This window comes from Lithobates pipiens, unplaced genomic scaffold, assembly GCF_037356315.1.
Source record: "Lithobates pipiens isolate NorthernLeopardFrog02 unplaced genomic scaffold, aLitPip1_a1.2 Scaffold_19, whole genome shotgun sequence".
Taxonomy (NCBI): Eukaryota; Metazoa; Chordata; class Amphibia; order Anura; family Ranidae; genus Lithobates; species Lithobates pipiens.
In genome coordinates, this window is record NW_027507764.1 from 402,906,319 (window position 1) to 402,920,350 (window position 14,032).

The window sequence follows — 14,032 nt, forward strand, 5'->3', positions numbered from 1 at the left end:
GCTTTACAACCCCTTTAAGAGTAAAAGATGGATACGTTTTTGACAATCTGTTTTTAAGTTTTTTTTTGGCTTCTGTAATATGCCCTGCTTTCAGTAAAAAGAATAACTGTATGCTTGAAAGATTTGTCTTGGAAATCCTTTGGGTCCTGTCCTAGAATTATTTGTTTAGCAAGTCAATTTTATTTATCAAGAGATGGTTTTATATGGAGCTTACTGTAAACCCATTGAAAATAGCTGATGAGTGAATCATAAGTGTCTCTGTGATATTCCAGTAAGAAATGAATCTGTGTGCGTTGTAAGTCAATAAACAATTTGGCCAATGCGACTGAAGGAATAATCGTACTGCCACAATTCCGTGTGTGTGTGTTTTAACGTTCTATACTCCTTTGTGCTTGATTTATCATTAATGATCTGGTGGTTTCCAGTCTCTAATTGTTCAAAGGTTTTTGTTACCTAGGGAAGGTCAACGTAAACTTTTTTTTTTTTTTTTTTTTTTTTTTTTTTTTTTTAAATATATCCTTAAAGGGTAACTCCACTTTCATGGGGGGGGGGGGGGGGAATATATAGCATATACAATTGCGACAAAAGGCATATTATAAATGTTCTTAAAAATTAGCTTTCCTTTTCAATCTGCAGCCACTGTAATTTTCTGTAAATGCAATATTGCTACCTGGAGATGTTCTGTAAACAGAATGTTTATTGTATTTTGCCATTCCTTAAAATAGTCCTCATCACTACAGGTTATGTATGGAGCCTAGTTTGCATCCTTAGGCTCCCTCCATGAAGCTTTGGGATACTCTGAGCTCATTTTATACTTCTATAACTTGTATAAAAAGCAGTTAAAAAGTTGCGTAAACTACATACAAATTTATTTTTTTTGTAAGTTTTGATTTTGAAGTTTTGCTTCACCTTTTGTGCATAAGAGTTGAGGAATGAAAGTTTATTTACAGTGGTTCTAAAGGCATGAGGTTTTTTACTTTAATGCAGTCTTTACCCTAAAATGGATGTAAACCCTCTCATTTACCCGGTGAAGTGAACAGCCTCAGACGATACACAGGGATGAAACCCATCTCCCTACCTAAGACCCCTTTCACACTGGGGCATTTTTCCACCGCTCCTTCTATTGGAATCAGTGGGCACTGCTGCTAAAGCGCCTACAAAGCACTTTGGCAGCGGTGCTTACAGACGATTTTAACCCTTAATTTGGCCGATAGTGGGGGTTAAAAGCGCCCAGCTAGTGGCCAAAAAGCATCACTAAAATTAGTGACTCTTTTTTTACTGCTATCGGCCTCCCATCCCAGTGTTAAAGTAGCCTAAGTTTTACATATATATTTGCTGTCTTCAGCTTTATATATACTTTAGAAAGTTCAGATTGTTAGGTTTCCTCTTCCTGTTCAGTACGGCAGTGAAGCCTCGGAATACAGGATGCAAACCTGATTCATGAAATTTGAGCTGGGCGCATATATCTGCAGTGTTTTTTTTTTTTTTTATCTTTCAAAGCACGTTCCCATTGGCTGTCTCCTGCTCCGTTCTTCTGTTAGCCTGATGACCTCTGGCAAGTTCTCTGTTAACAGACATAAAAGCAGCCTGAGTTTTGTGTTGGGGAGGATGCTATAAATAGATTAGCTGAGCCCTAAAATATTCAATGAACCAGTCTGAAAGTCTCCACCTATGAGGAGAAGGGTTGTGTGCTTTTCCTCCAGTCCGCGGTCTTGGCTGTATGCCCAGGCTTCACTGCAGTCCTGAACAGGACCAGAAAATCTCCCATCATGAGCTGAACTTTCTAAAGCGTGTATACATAAATTTTTTTTTTTGGTTTGTTTTTATTATTTATATAGTGTGTGTGATTATATATATATATATATATATATATATATATATATATATATATATATATATATATATATATATATATATATATATATATATATATATATATATATATATATATATATATAATTTCTCTCTCTCTCTCTCTCTATCTCTGAAGACAGCAGATATACATGTAAGGCGCCATGCACACTGGACGTTAAAAAAACTAGGGATGCACCAATACCTTTTTTTTTTTTTTATTTTTTTTTTTTTTTTTTGTGATAGTACCGATACTTTTTTTTTTCTTTAAGTAATCGCTGATACCAATTACCGATATCTACCGCAACTTTTTTTTTTTTTTTTATCTTAGCGCTTTTTTAATCTGAAATGTGCAAATATATATGTGTAAAAATATTTACTAACAAAGCAAACAAAAAAAAGTTTTAATTGTTTATCGTTTTATAAAATAGACATGAACAAAAGGAAAAAAAAAGCAGGAAATACTAATTAAATGTAGAATTGGGAGTTAATTAAGGCTGATTAGAGTAAATTAAGGGTTAAGGGGTTAAACAGAGGAACATTTGTTCATCCCTTTGATCTGCAGCTGAAGAAACATAAATATACAAAAATAAACAATGTTTCCTTTTTATTTTATGTTTCAGGGCTGAGCAATGTTGTTAATAAACCTTGCCAGCTGCTTTTAAGAAAAAAAAAAAAAAATTTGACAGCTCCATTTACCAGACTTCTTTAACACTGGGGAGACCCACTGACAACTCGAAGAACCGAGCTTGAAAGTATCGGTATCTGTGCATTTACATGAGTACAGATACTTGTGCAAATACTACAAATAGTATCGGTGCAACTGTAAAAATGTTATAAAAACGGCAGTAGCTTTGCAGTGTCTTTCAACTTTTTAAACATTTTTGCAATAGTGTTTAATTTTTCTAGCGTTTTCCGCGTTTTTTTTTTTTTTCTTTTAGTACTATTATTATGGATCAAAAACCTTTAAATGCTGGTGAGAGAAGTTTAATTTTTGTAAAAATCATTTAAAATATTTAATGAAGAGATTGTTAAAGGAAGGAGAAAGGGGAGGGGGGGGAAAGAGGAGGAAAGGCCAGTATGATGTGAGAACGAGATGGGACAAAATTGAACTGCAAAGTTGAAAATGTCTTTCGGAAAAAGTTCACTGAAGTGGGGGGAAAAAATAGGAAAATGCTGGTGAACCACGTTTTTGAGCGTCTATCGACTTTTATCAGCTTTTGGCGTTTTTTGTGTTTAGAAAAAGACTCTTGAAAGCTTTTTTTTGTTTTTGCTCAGAAAAAAGCCCATAAACTCCACACTGCTAATAAAAGTTAAAAAACGTCCATGTGTGCATGTACACATATAAGAGTGGCGTTTATGAGCTGTTAAAAAACATAACAAATAAAAAAACCTTGCAAACTCCAAAAAAACAGCTTCAGTGTGCATGGGGCCTAAAAGTTATGTAGGGAGATTTGTTTCATCAGTGTATCATCTGAGGCTGTTCACGTCACTGGGTACATGTGAGGGTTTACATCCACTTTAAGGTAAAAAAAAAAAACTCTCCGTGATCTTGATACTACATGATACTTGAGTTATAGATCGTACCACTGCTGTGTCTGAGATTAGCAGCGCTACTCGCTCTCCTATCACAGGCACAGATACAGCAATAGGCTCCATTGGCTCCTGCTGCTGTCAATCAACTCATGTGAGCAGGGGATGGGGCTGAGCTGTACTGTTTGTGTATAGATGAACAAAGCCTGGCCTGAAAGCGAGCCTGCATGAGTGCCCCCATAGCAAGTGGCTTGATGATGGGGAGAGGACTGCACCGGTGGGGGGTACCCCAGAGGAGAAGGTTTAGGGCTGCTCTGTACAATATCATTGCACAGAGAAGCTAAGTATAGAATGTTTATTATTTTATTATAATTTAATAAATATATTCTATTATACATACACCCACCACTTTAATGTCCATAGCCTGGCCCTATTTCAAGTTTAAAGGGCAGTCAGGTTTGAGATGACCATTGTCCCTTGGGCTAGACTTTTTGAAAGTGATACAGCTAACGTGCCTTCCTGTAGATATTTTTTTATGTTTTCAGGTTTAATGCAGGAAATGGGTTCTTGGGCTCAGGTTCACACTTGTGCAGTGCAGGAACCAGCGCAATTCCAATCTTGCCGGTTAATGAGACCCCCAGAACACAATGCGCTCCCATTCCAGTGCGGACCAAAAAATGGGTCCTGCGCCATTTTGGTGTGAATGCTAGGCAAATTCAGCCATTCAAACTGTATGGCAGAATTCGCATTGCACAGACGTTGCATGTGATCTGCACAGCAATGCGTTGCGAATCACATGCTATGCCTGGCATCGCACCAGTGTGAATCCAGCCTAAATGAATAATTGAACAATGAAAATTGAAGTTAAAGTGCAGCTAAAGCTATCGAGACTCTTATTTAAAATGAAAATTAGTTTCTGTAAGCAGAAGTTTAAATTTTTAAAAAGAAGTGTTTACTTTACCATCACTACTTTCCCCCTCTCCTCACAGATGACCATAGCCGTGTCAAGCTGCAGAATGTGGATAATGATTATATCAATGCCAGTCTTGTGGTTGTTGAAGAAGCTCAAAGGAATTACATTTTAACACAGGTAAGTGTGGTTTGTTTTTTTTGGTTTGTTTATAATTTTTTTTTAAGGGTGCAGTAATCATGTTAAATATTTTGTGTAGATAGTTGGGAATGGCTCTGACTGGTCAGGATGTCACAGCTGACTGTCTGTGTTGCCCTGTCTGTATTCTCCCCAGCACTCTTTTGCTGGACCCACTGCTAGGGTTATGACTAGGCCAGTTATATATATATATATATATAATTTTTTTTTTTTTTTTTTTTAAACACGTTGATTAAATAAATACTGGCTGGTTTGACGAGAAACTTGTTGACTTCATGCTGTCTATTTGTGCTGCTACAGATTTTTAAAAGAGGAGCTCCAATCATTGTAAAAATTATGCCAGCAGCTAAAAAAAACTGTAGCTGCTCACTTTTAATAAACTGACACTTGCCTGTTCCGGGCTCCAACGTCGTGTTCACCCAAACCCTTTTATCCACCTGTCTTCAGTCCTCGGCATCAGCATCCTAACTGTGTGGACACCTGGCTGTGACAGCTTTCGCCATCAAATTCAGATGCCCACTCTGCATGCACAGGCTCTGCTGCACATTGTGAATGGTGCCGCAGCCTTTATAGTACCTGTCTTGTGTCAAAGACTGCAGGGAGAGGAGAACTTCTGCTGAGATTGCCTCAGTGATCCGAGCGGAAATGGGAGCAGATACTTGTCAAAACCAGGTACTCACTACCCCCCCCCCCCCCAAAAAAAAGTGCTATTTCTGAAAGAGGAGGGGCAGAAGAGGCCTTATAGCAGACCCTTTTGAGGTCAGCTGGTGCTGGCATTCCACTTTAAGATAAGGTTGTCTCTCTAGAAAATGTACAGCGCTTTTGCTGAAATATAGGTTCTCTCGCAAAAAGTCAGTTTTGCCTTAAAAGCAATAGCTGAAATCCTAGTGAGGAGAAATGCCTTCAGTTTGCAATTGATAGCAGTCCTGTCTGCTTACCAGAAGTAGCGGGTAATAAGGTATAATATAATATAAGTGAAATAACACCGGGTGCAAAAAGTTGTATGAGCATGCACTCACCAGATAAAAGAATATAGTAGGCATCAATACGTACTTAGGACAACATACTCTTCAGTCAATGCTACCAGCTAAATGAGAGATGGTATCCAGAACACCACACTAGGTATAAACAAGCTCACCAGCAAGATTATGGCATTCCCTTGGCAACGTATATGGCATGACTCCACGGCACTGTCTGTGCACTTAGTGTTATTTTATTATGCTTTTAACATTTGTATAGCCCTTTTGTAAGCCAATACATATATAAACTTTTCTGGGTTCCTTGCTGGTGAGTTTTTTACCTAGTGTGGTGCTCTGGATAACTGTTCTCATTTAGCTGGTGGCATTGACTGAAGAGGACGGGGTCCTAAGTATGGATTGATGCCTACTATATTCTTTTATCTGGTAAGTGCATGTTTTTGGTGGAGGCCCACGTGTGAAAGCATCTTTATGCACCTGGTGTTCTCTCTGATATTGTATTGTGCCTTGTTACTTGATTTTTTTTAATTAATTAAATTTTTTTCTGCAGCCATTAAACTCAGCATTTTATCCTATGTGTCCATGCACACATAGGCTTTTATCAGCGTTTTTTGACAGGTGTTTTCTGGCTGTAAAAAACCCTTCACAACGAGTGTGTTTTAAGAAGAATTTTTTAGTTGGAAAAACACTCATAGACCTGATTAAAACCTATGCATTTTTATGCATAAGTGGGAATCAAGCCTTACTCTGATAAAAGCTTAAAAATGCTGAAAAACTTGGCTATTGAGCATTTATCAGTGGTATTGAGCCATAAGCTTTTGTGGGAGTAGAGTTTTGCTGAAAAACAGTACTTCAAGAACACTGCAAAACTTATTTTACAGCTAGAGCTTTCTACAGCTAATGCATCTGGTGGTGCATGAGGCTTAAGGCTTTAACAAACTGATTTTGTGACGGAGCCTATAGTTATTGCTCAAAAGTGCTGCACATTTTCTAGAGTATATGGTTTACAAGGAATATACAGTTGCTTTGGGTGCTAAGTGCTGAAATAATCTGGTGCGCTCACTACTTCAATTGTTATAAGGTTGTCTCTAACTAAGCATAAGCTTGTTACCACCCATGGTTGAATATATCCTTATTTTTAAGGAACACATCAGAACCAATCCCGTGTGTGTGTGTGTGTGTGTGTGTATATGTGTATGTATATATATATATATATATATATATATATAATTATATAATTATATAAAAGTTAATATAAAAATGAAACTGCAGTCTGCTCACATAATTTGTAAGAAAACGTCTTTGTCATTCTGAAGCCTCCCTCTAACCACGTTGCATATTATTTTTTTATATATACTGATTCTGTACTTGCCAAATATGCTGCAGAAATCTCCCCCCACTGAGTCTGGCTACAGCCATTTTAACTGCGGACAGCTGAAGCTGCTGCCTGTTAACTTCCTGTATTTACACAGACAGAGGCACACCTGCAGCTCTCATTGGCCCTCTTATGACTCGACCCCTCCCTACCTGGCAAACACTCAGGAGACTTAGAGCTGTGCATGATGTCATAAGGCTGGGCTTTTTACTAGACAAACAGGAAGAGGGCTGTATAAGATATTTACTGGCAGAAAAAAAAGTTTTACTATCCAAAGTTAAAACAACAAAGGCAGAAGATTTAATAGAATGAAAGATGGGGGGGGTGGGGGGGGGAGAGATGACTGAAGTTCTGCTTTAAGTTAAAGTTTTTTTGTTTTTACAGGGAGCTTTTGCTTTCCTACTTTCACAATCCAGGTTTCTTTTTCCCACTGGGGGAGGGCGATTCTGTTTCTTCTTCTTTTTTTTTTTTTTCTTCTAAGGAGCCTGCAGAGCATTGCAGTCACGATCAGCAGATAGCTGGTGTAATCGCAGGTTCCTGCAGACTCCCACCATAGCTGTCTGCTCATACAGGCAGACCATTATCTAAGAGCAGAAAAATCAATGCACTATGAAAGCACTCACCAGCAACCTCATTGAGAACTGCAAGCTATGGCCATGCTATGTTCAAATTATGATATTGGGTGCGGGGAGAAAATCTTCCACCTGCTGTCAGGTAAGGAGAGGAAAGGCTGCAGATATCGGAACATGTTGCATCTGTTTTTAGGGTGGAACATGTTCCAAAGGTGAACTTCTTTACAAACAAAGATCCTACCTGTCGCCTTACACTTTTTGAAATCTGCACCGATCTGGGCCCATCGTTTCTATTTCAAAAAGATTAACAAAATCTTAGTGCCTTCATTTGACTGTCATCTCACCTTCGGATAGCAATTGGGGCCTGTGGGTCAGGGGGCCTTGATGCTTACTGACCTTGAGTATTATTTGGCTGGGCAAATGGCCTTGTAGGTGACTGGTCAGAGATGATGATGCTGCTACAGAGTTGATGGGATTTTATGAGGGTTTCAAATTCCTCCTTTTGCAGGGGTCCTCAGGCACCCCATACCACCACGGGATTACTGAAAACAACTATAAGTGCTTAGGGGAAGGCCCACAAACTTTTTATATAGGATGGAGAATGGGGTTTCACCCAGGTTTAGCTTTTGTGACTAAATCCTCAATATCGTTATTGATTGGCCTTCCCTGATGCCAGTGGCTGTGGGCCACTAGGGAAATAAGACAATTGGAGATGTTGTGTCTGAAGGTAAATTAATGGTGTTTGATCAACTTGGTACTTCCTTGTACTTCTTAAATTTGTACTTCTTAATTGGTACTTATAATTATGTCACACCATTTGAGTACCAATTTGGCTTGCCCATTTTGGTGATTCTGCCCTCACTATTAGAAACGTTATTGCATGCTGATTCTTTGGTGAAAATGATTGAAGTGTACAAAAATGTGTTTCTGATCAGGCCTCCTTCAGTTTTATAATACTATATTATAGGTTCAATTGAGCTTTGAAGTGGGTGACTGATGTATATTGATTTACAGGGGGATTATGTGGGACTACCTATTTTCAACACCATGTGTCTGCAAGTGATCATTTGATCCAGCACAGGTTTCTACATTGTATGTACTGTAATGTACGTCTACCATATTAACAAGAATTTACCAGTCCCTTATGGCAGAATACTGGCATTGTACTTTCTCCCCTGTGGATTTGTCTCACATTTTTTTGGCATTGTCCCTTGATCCAACAATATTGTAAAGATGTCACCCATGTTTTATAATGAAGGTCAGGGCTCTTTTTCAGTTACGTTGACCATCCCAGTATGTTTGCTGGATTTGTTGGAGGGACTTGCTGCCACAGTGGCCCATAGACCTTTGTTGAGCATACTACTATTTTACATATGAAAGCTTCGGGTCCCCGCTCCAGATTGTACAGCCATGTCCAGTGGATTCTAATTGGGGTGCAGCTGGGTGAGAAGTCTGTTTAAACCACTTGCAGTGTATGAGAGCAAGAGTAATGAACCACAAACCCCACACCAAGCAATCCCATACATCAGAGAGGTAATAGACTGAGGCTGCTATCTCTGTCCCGGGCCACATATCACCATTGCATTTCACCAAGCCCACAGGCCTAGTCATAAACTACCATGACTAGGGAGATATTCACCATCGCTCAAAGGCAGGTCCTGGGAACTTGGAGATAATTTCTCCAGGTGAAGGGATCCGAGTGCGAGCCACAACATGCAGATAAGCTGGATAATGACAGAGCTCTGGATGGCCGCACTCCAAAGGCCCTGTGGGTGGGGTGAAATGCGTCAGTGTGTGGTTGGGACAGAGAGACTGAGGCTGCTATTACCTCTTTGATGTACAGGATTGCTTGGTGTGTGGCTCAGGGTTCATTGGTTTGCGTGAAAGCAAAAGTTATAATACATTGGAAAAAAACATAGCTCCAACGTTAGTCTTTAAAAGGATTGGTGATTGCCACGTTTCCATTCTAAAAAGCCACATATTGTATCTGAATTGGGGCTGTCCAGACAAATTTGAAAAGGCATGTCTCTATCTGAGACAAATGCTTAGTCCCACCTTCATACCTGTTTGTTGGCATGGAAAGGCGGGCTGAGCAGTGTTCTGTTATTTGACAGGGACCGATATCTAGTCTGTTTTCTAAGAAACTAGCTGTAACCCTGAATCCTGACAATTTCAGGTTGCTATTACATGGATGGGGATGTATTTTCTTGGAACTAAGAGTGACGTTGACATTCTGACTAATTTTTCATTGTAATTTACACTGGTACACACTACTGTAATGAGGAGTGGGAATAATATTGCACAAAGAGGCATGGCTATTGTTTGACAGTTGGGTCTTGTGTGACCGGTTTTGCTGTCAATTGGTTCTACTTCTTTATTTTTTTATATTTGTATAATGCAATAAAAGCTCAAAATGTACTTTGTTTATATGATGCCACTAGTTGCCATGGAGCCAATAAGCTGAGTGTTGGAAGTCTTTAAATGTAGTAGGATGATAAATGCACTTTATGTCTTCAATTTGTTTGCGTCAAAGAATGCATTTAAGAAAATTTGGCAAATTTTTAGGGTGATCACTGTTAATAGCTCTTGTTGCTTTTCTTCTCAGGGCCCTCTCCCCAACACCTGCTGTCACTTCTGGTTAATGGTGTGGCAGCAGAAAAGCAAAGCAATTGTAATGCTGAACCGAGTCATTGAGAAGGATGCGGTGAGTGTAGTAGTCAGTCTTCTTTCTCGGAAATGGAGTCATGTTCTTGCAGTTACAATCAGTTTCACATCTCCATCTGCTGTTTCTCTTTATAGCATTTATTTCCTGGCCCTAGATTGTGTCACCAGTCAGATGCATACTATCCTGGGCGGCTGAGCCTTGCATGCAGTATATTCTGGAAATGGATCCCGAGAACCTAAATTGAATCAATTCATCCATATTAGCCAGCAATTTAAAGACTTACAATGGATTTAACACACTTGAAAGCATAGCTGAATAATGATTGAAGCACAGCCTGTGTTTTCAAGCCAAGTGCATAGACTAAAGACTAGCTATCCTATTCAAAATTATGTTTTTTTTTTTTTTTTTAAAGCTGGGAAATATACTATTAAGGGGGTTGTTTTTTATTTTTTCATTCGATTATGGTTGAACAGAAACTGTCAGCTATAAGCAGTGGAGCAGCAGAGCATGGCAACCAATTGGATTCTAACTTTAGCTTGTTCATTTAAGATGTGAAAATGAAAGGTAGAAGCCAATTGATTTCCATGCACAGCTGCTCCAGTTTTGTCAAATTCCCCTCCAATGTCTTGTTTCCCATCAGACAGCTGACCATACTTCTTCCGAAGAACAGCTGTGCTTTTGTGTTTACATAATTCCTGTAAGCAAGCTGGGTAGAGAATGGTTAATATGATTAAAATGACTTATAGCATTATTAGTATTGCTTTGCTTAGTTTAGTGAAGAACACTGGTGCCTTCCAGTGAAGCTACTGGAAATTGAGGTATCTGTAGAGAGAAACCAGTTGGGAGCAGAAGCTGGAAACAAGCTCGGGAATTAAAGTGTTACTAAACCCAGGACCCTGCATTCAATATATCTGGTCTCCCACAGTACACGGAACATGAAAATGCAATTATTTTAGTAAATATTAACTGCTAAATAACTTTTCTCATGAGCAGTGTTCTAGTAGTCTTGTGACCTCTATCAGTGTCTGGTTAAAGCTCGTAGGAGGCGTTCTCTCTGTCCTATGATGATGCAAGACCCCCCCCCAACCCTCTGTCTGGACAGTGATTGGCCCTGTACTGATCATATGCACCCTCCCAAGTAAAGTTTAACAAAAGAACTAGCTTTTCACAATTGAGAATAATTTAGTATGGCTTGTGGTTACTGGACTTGTTCTGTATCTATAAGGTGTTTTAAAAACACATTTGAGTAGCTTTGATTATAATAAGTGTCAAACATCTATAACCACATGGGTAACTTACCTTAATCCAATCACTATGCTGCAGTGGCATTTTTAATGTCTTTACCCTGGCGATCCAATGACAATTTGCTCTTTCGTCCATTTCATTTAGTCAATTAGCACATGTCTTGGACTTCATGCAACCATTGCAATTGGATTTTGAAATGGCACAGGGTGGTTTCACCTTCCTTTGCAACTCCCATCTTGCTCTTGGAAAGTAAACTTTGGCTTTGACAGATCACGTGTGATTGCATTAAGTTGACTAGGTGACCCTTTTGTGGCTATAAATGCTGAGGTATGTTCCTGACATTCATTAAAACAAAATAAGCTGTTTGGATGAATGTTAAAGCATCTTTAACACTACAGAATAAGGTCAGTTGAATATGATAATTACTACTAGCTATACCCTGAGCGGAATGAATAAAAACCCTCATCGGTTCAATAAGGATTTCTTTTACATAATGTCTTTTACAACATAACTGATGGAATTACAGCTTTTTTTTCTATCCTGTGGCAATATTTTATATCCATAAACACTAATGGTGAGCAGATTGTTGTGTGCCTATCTTACCCTAGCATAAAACATTTTGTTCACCTATGTGTTCATACATTCATATAGGTAAAGTGTGCACAGTATTGGCCTACTCCCGAGGACGAAGTACTTCCTTTTAGGGAAACGGGACTGTGTGTAAAGCTGTTATCCGAAGATATTAAAGCAAACTACACAGTCAGAGTGTTACAGCTACAGAACATTAATGTAAGTTATTTCATTCAAGAGCATCTTATTTCATGAGTTGTATGTTCTAGACGTTTGCATCTGATCAGATAACAAGCATGTCAATATTTAAAGCTCATGATCCTTCATAATGTTAATTTTAAAGATAGTTGGAGTTGGGGTAAAGTATAATATCTCTGAACTGTTGCTAAAATCATACTTGGTTTTAAAATTACCTACTTATGAAGGTCCCATGCTGCTTATATCAGTGTATATATAATGAGTTGATGGTAATGTGTAGGATGTTCTTGCAGCACTCACTGATGGAATCTTTTTCAGATTTTGATCTCCACCAGCAAAGGAATCTGTTCGCTGATCCCCGCTGAGCAGGCGCATAGTAGGTCCACTTTGCTAATGCAGAGTGGACATGGACACAGTCCACTTTCCTCTATGGGCCATCAGCTGTAGATGGACCACCTGTCCGTTTTGCGTGTGACTGTCAAGATGTATAGGGAACGGAACCTCTATCTGTCTGTTTTTAGCAGAACGGATGTCGGCGGGTGTAAACTGATATCTCCCGCTTCAAAGAGGGCAATGGAGGGTGCGATCAGGTCCACCTAAAAAGCTGACATGCATGCCCAATTTGTGAAAGAGAGCCCTAAAGGCATTATATACCTTCCTACTTGCACAAGATGTACATTGATTATGTACTTTCATGGCGTTATTTGTTGGCCTGTAGGCATGGCCTAAAGTAGGGTAAATTTAAAATTTTTGTCAGCAGTTTGTATTTATGTTAAAACATGAGGAATGGCACTGCAAAGGTTAATGCATGACTTCTGTCTGTAGTTTAATAACTAATACTTCCTGTGAAGAAGCTACGTATCCCACAATCCTTGGGCTTCTGATTAAATTTCGATTTATGTATTTAATCTGCACACAATCAGAATATCAAGAACTATGACAAGTATGAGTATCCAGGATAATTATTACTAAACAAACTCTTACAAAGCCTGATGTCAGGTGTACAAACTATCATACTGCAGTGTTGATGCAAAGTGGGGGCAGCCATTGAGGTCATTATGTCATTCATCTTCTAGGGATCGTCTTAGCAGAGGGATTTTCCCCCAGTCCTCTTCCAGGTCAGCCCTTGAGAAATGGAGTTCCTTCCTCCAAACAGGAAACACGTTGCCAATATTTTCTTTAAAAGGCGGTCCCTCAGGTCCCTAGTCAGTCAGTGTTTCCTCCATCCAGAGATATGTTGCCTGAGGACCACCAGAGGCTCCATCTCTCAAAGGCTGGGCTGGGGCAGGGGTCTCGGGCTGCAGCAGGGAAGAGGCAGCGGAAGCCTCTGGGCTGCAGGGATGAGTGCACTCTTACCATTTTCTTGGTGAAGGAGGTTGGTTTAATGGCAGCAGGCAACCCTCCTTGGCAGCTGGTGGGAGGTGTCCTGGATCCATCCTCCCTCTGCCCAGATGTGGAGAGATGCCCAGCCTGCTAGCTTGACCAGAAGACTAAGTACGTTATTTCCAGGGCGGGAGGACTCCATTGATGCAGGCTGGGAAACTGGTCCTACCCATTAAAGGCGCAGCAAGGTCGGATGGCCTGCTGGTGCCATTACATGTGGCAAGGCTGCAGGAGACAGCGTGGATGCCACAGGACACTACCAGGATGCAAGAGGATAACCCATCTGCCCAATCTTCCTGAAGTGAAGGCACCAGCAGGACACAGGTAGGCACCCGGGAGTGTCCATTATTGTGGGACAGCAGCTAGGTGGTGGTGGTCACTAGCTATCTGGGGCTCAGCAGGGGGTTACTAGTGTCACCGGGTGTGCACTGTATTCATGGTGTGGTGGAGTGTGCTTTTGTCTCACTACCATGGGTTCCCCAGTGTGATTGTCTTCTGACAGGTTAAACCACCAAAAGACCCAAAGCCCACTCCCAGGAAGCGGTGTGCAAAATG

The 14,032-nt window shown here is 39.9% G+C and overlaps 1 protein-coding gene across 4 annotated transcripts in view; it reads left to right on the forward strand.

The window, feature by feature from the left end:
• PTPN2 (protein tyrosine phosphatase non-receptor type 2) overlaps positions 1–14,032 on the forward strand; it is a 127,872-nt gene that overhangs the window by 89,840 nt on the left and 24,000 nt on the right. For all 4 annotated transcript variants that reach the window (XM_077492404.1, XM_077492405.1, XM_077492406.1 and 1 more), the window contains exons 3-5: positions 4,374–4,474; positions 10,022–10,120; positions 11,978–12,115. In XM_077492404.1, coding sequence (XP_077348530.1) covers positions 4,374–4,474; positions 10,022–10,120; positions 11,978–12,115 — 338 coding nt within the window. The remainder of the gene's footprint in view (positions 1–4,373; positions 4,475–10,021; positions 10,121–11,977; positions 12,116–14,032) is intronic.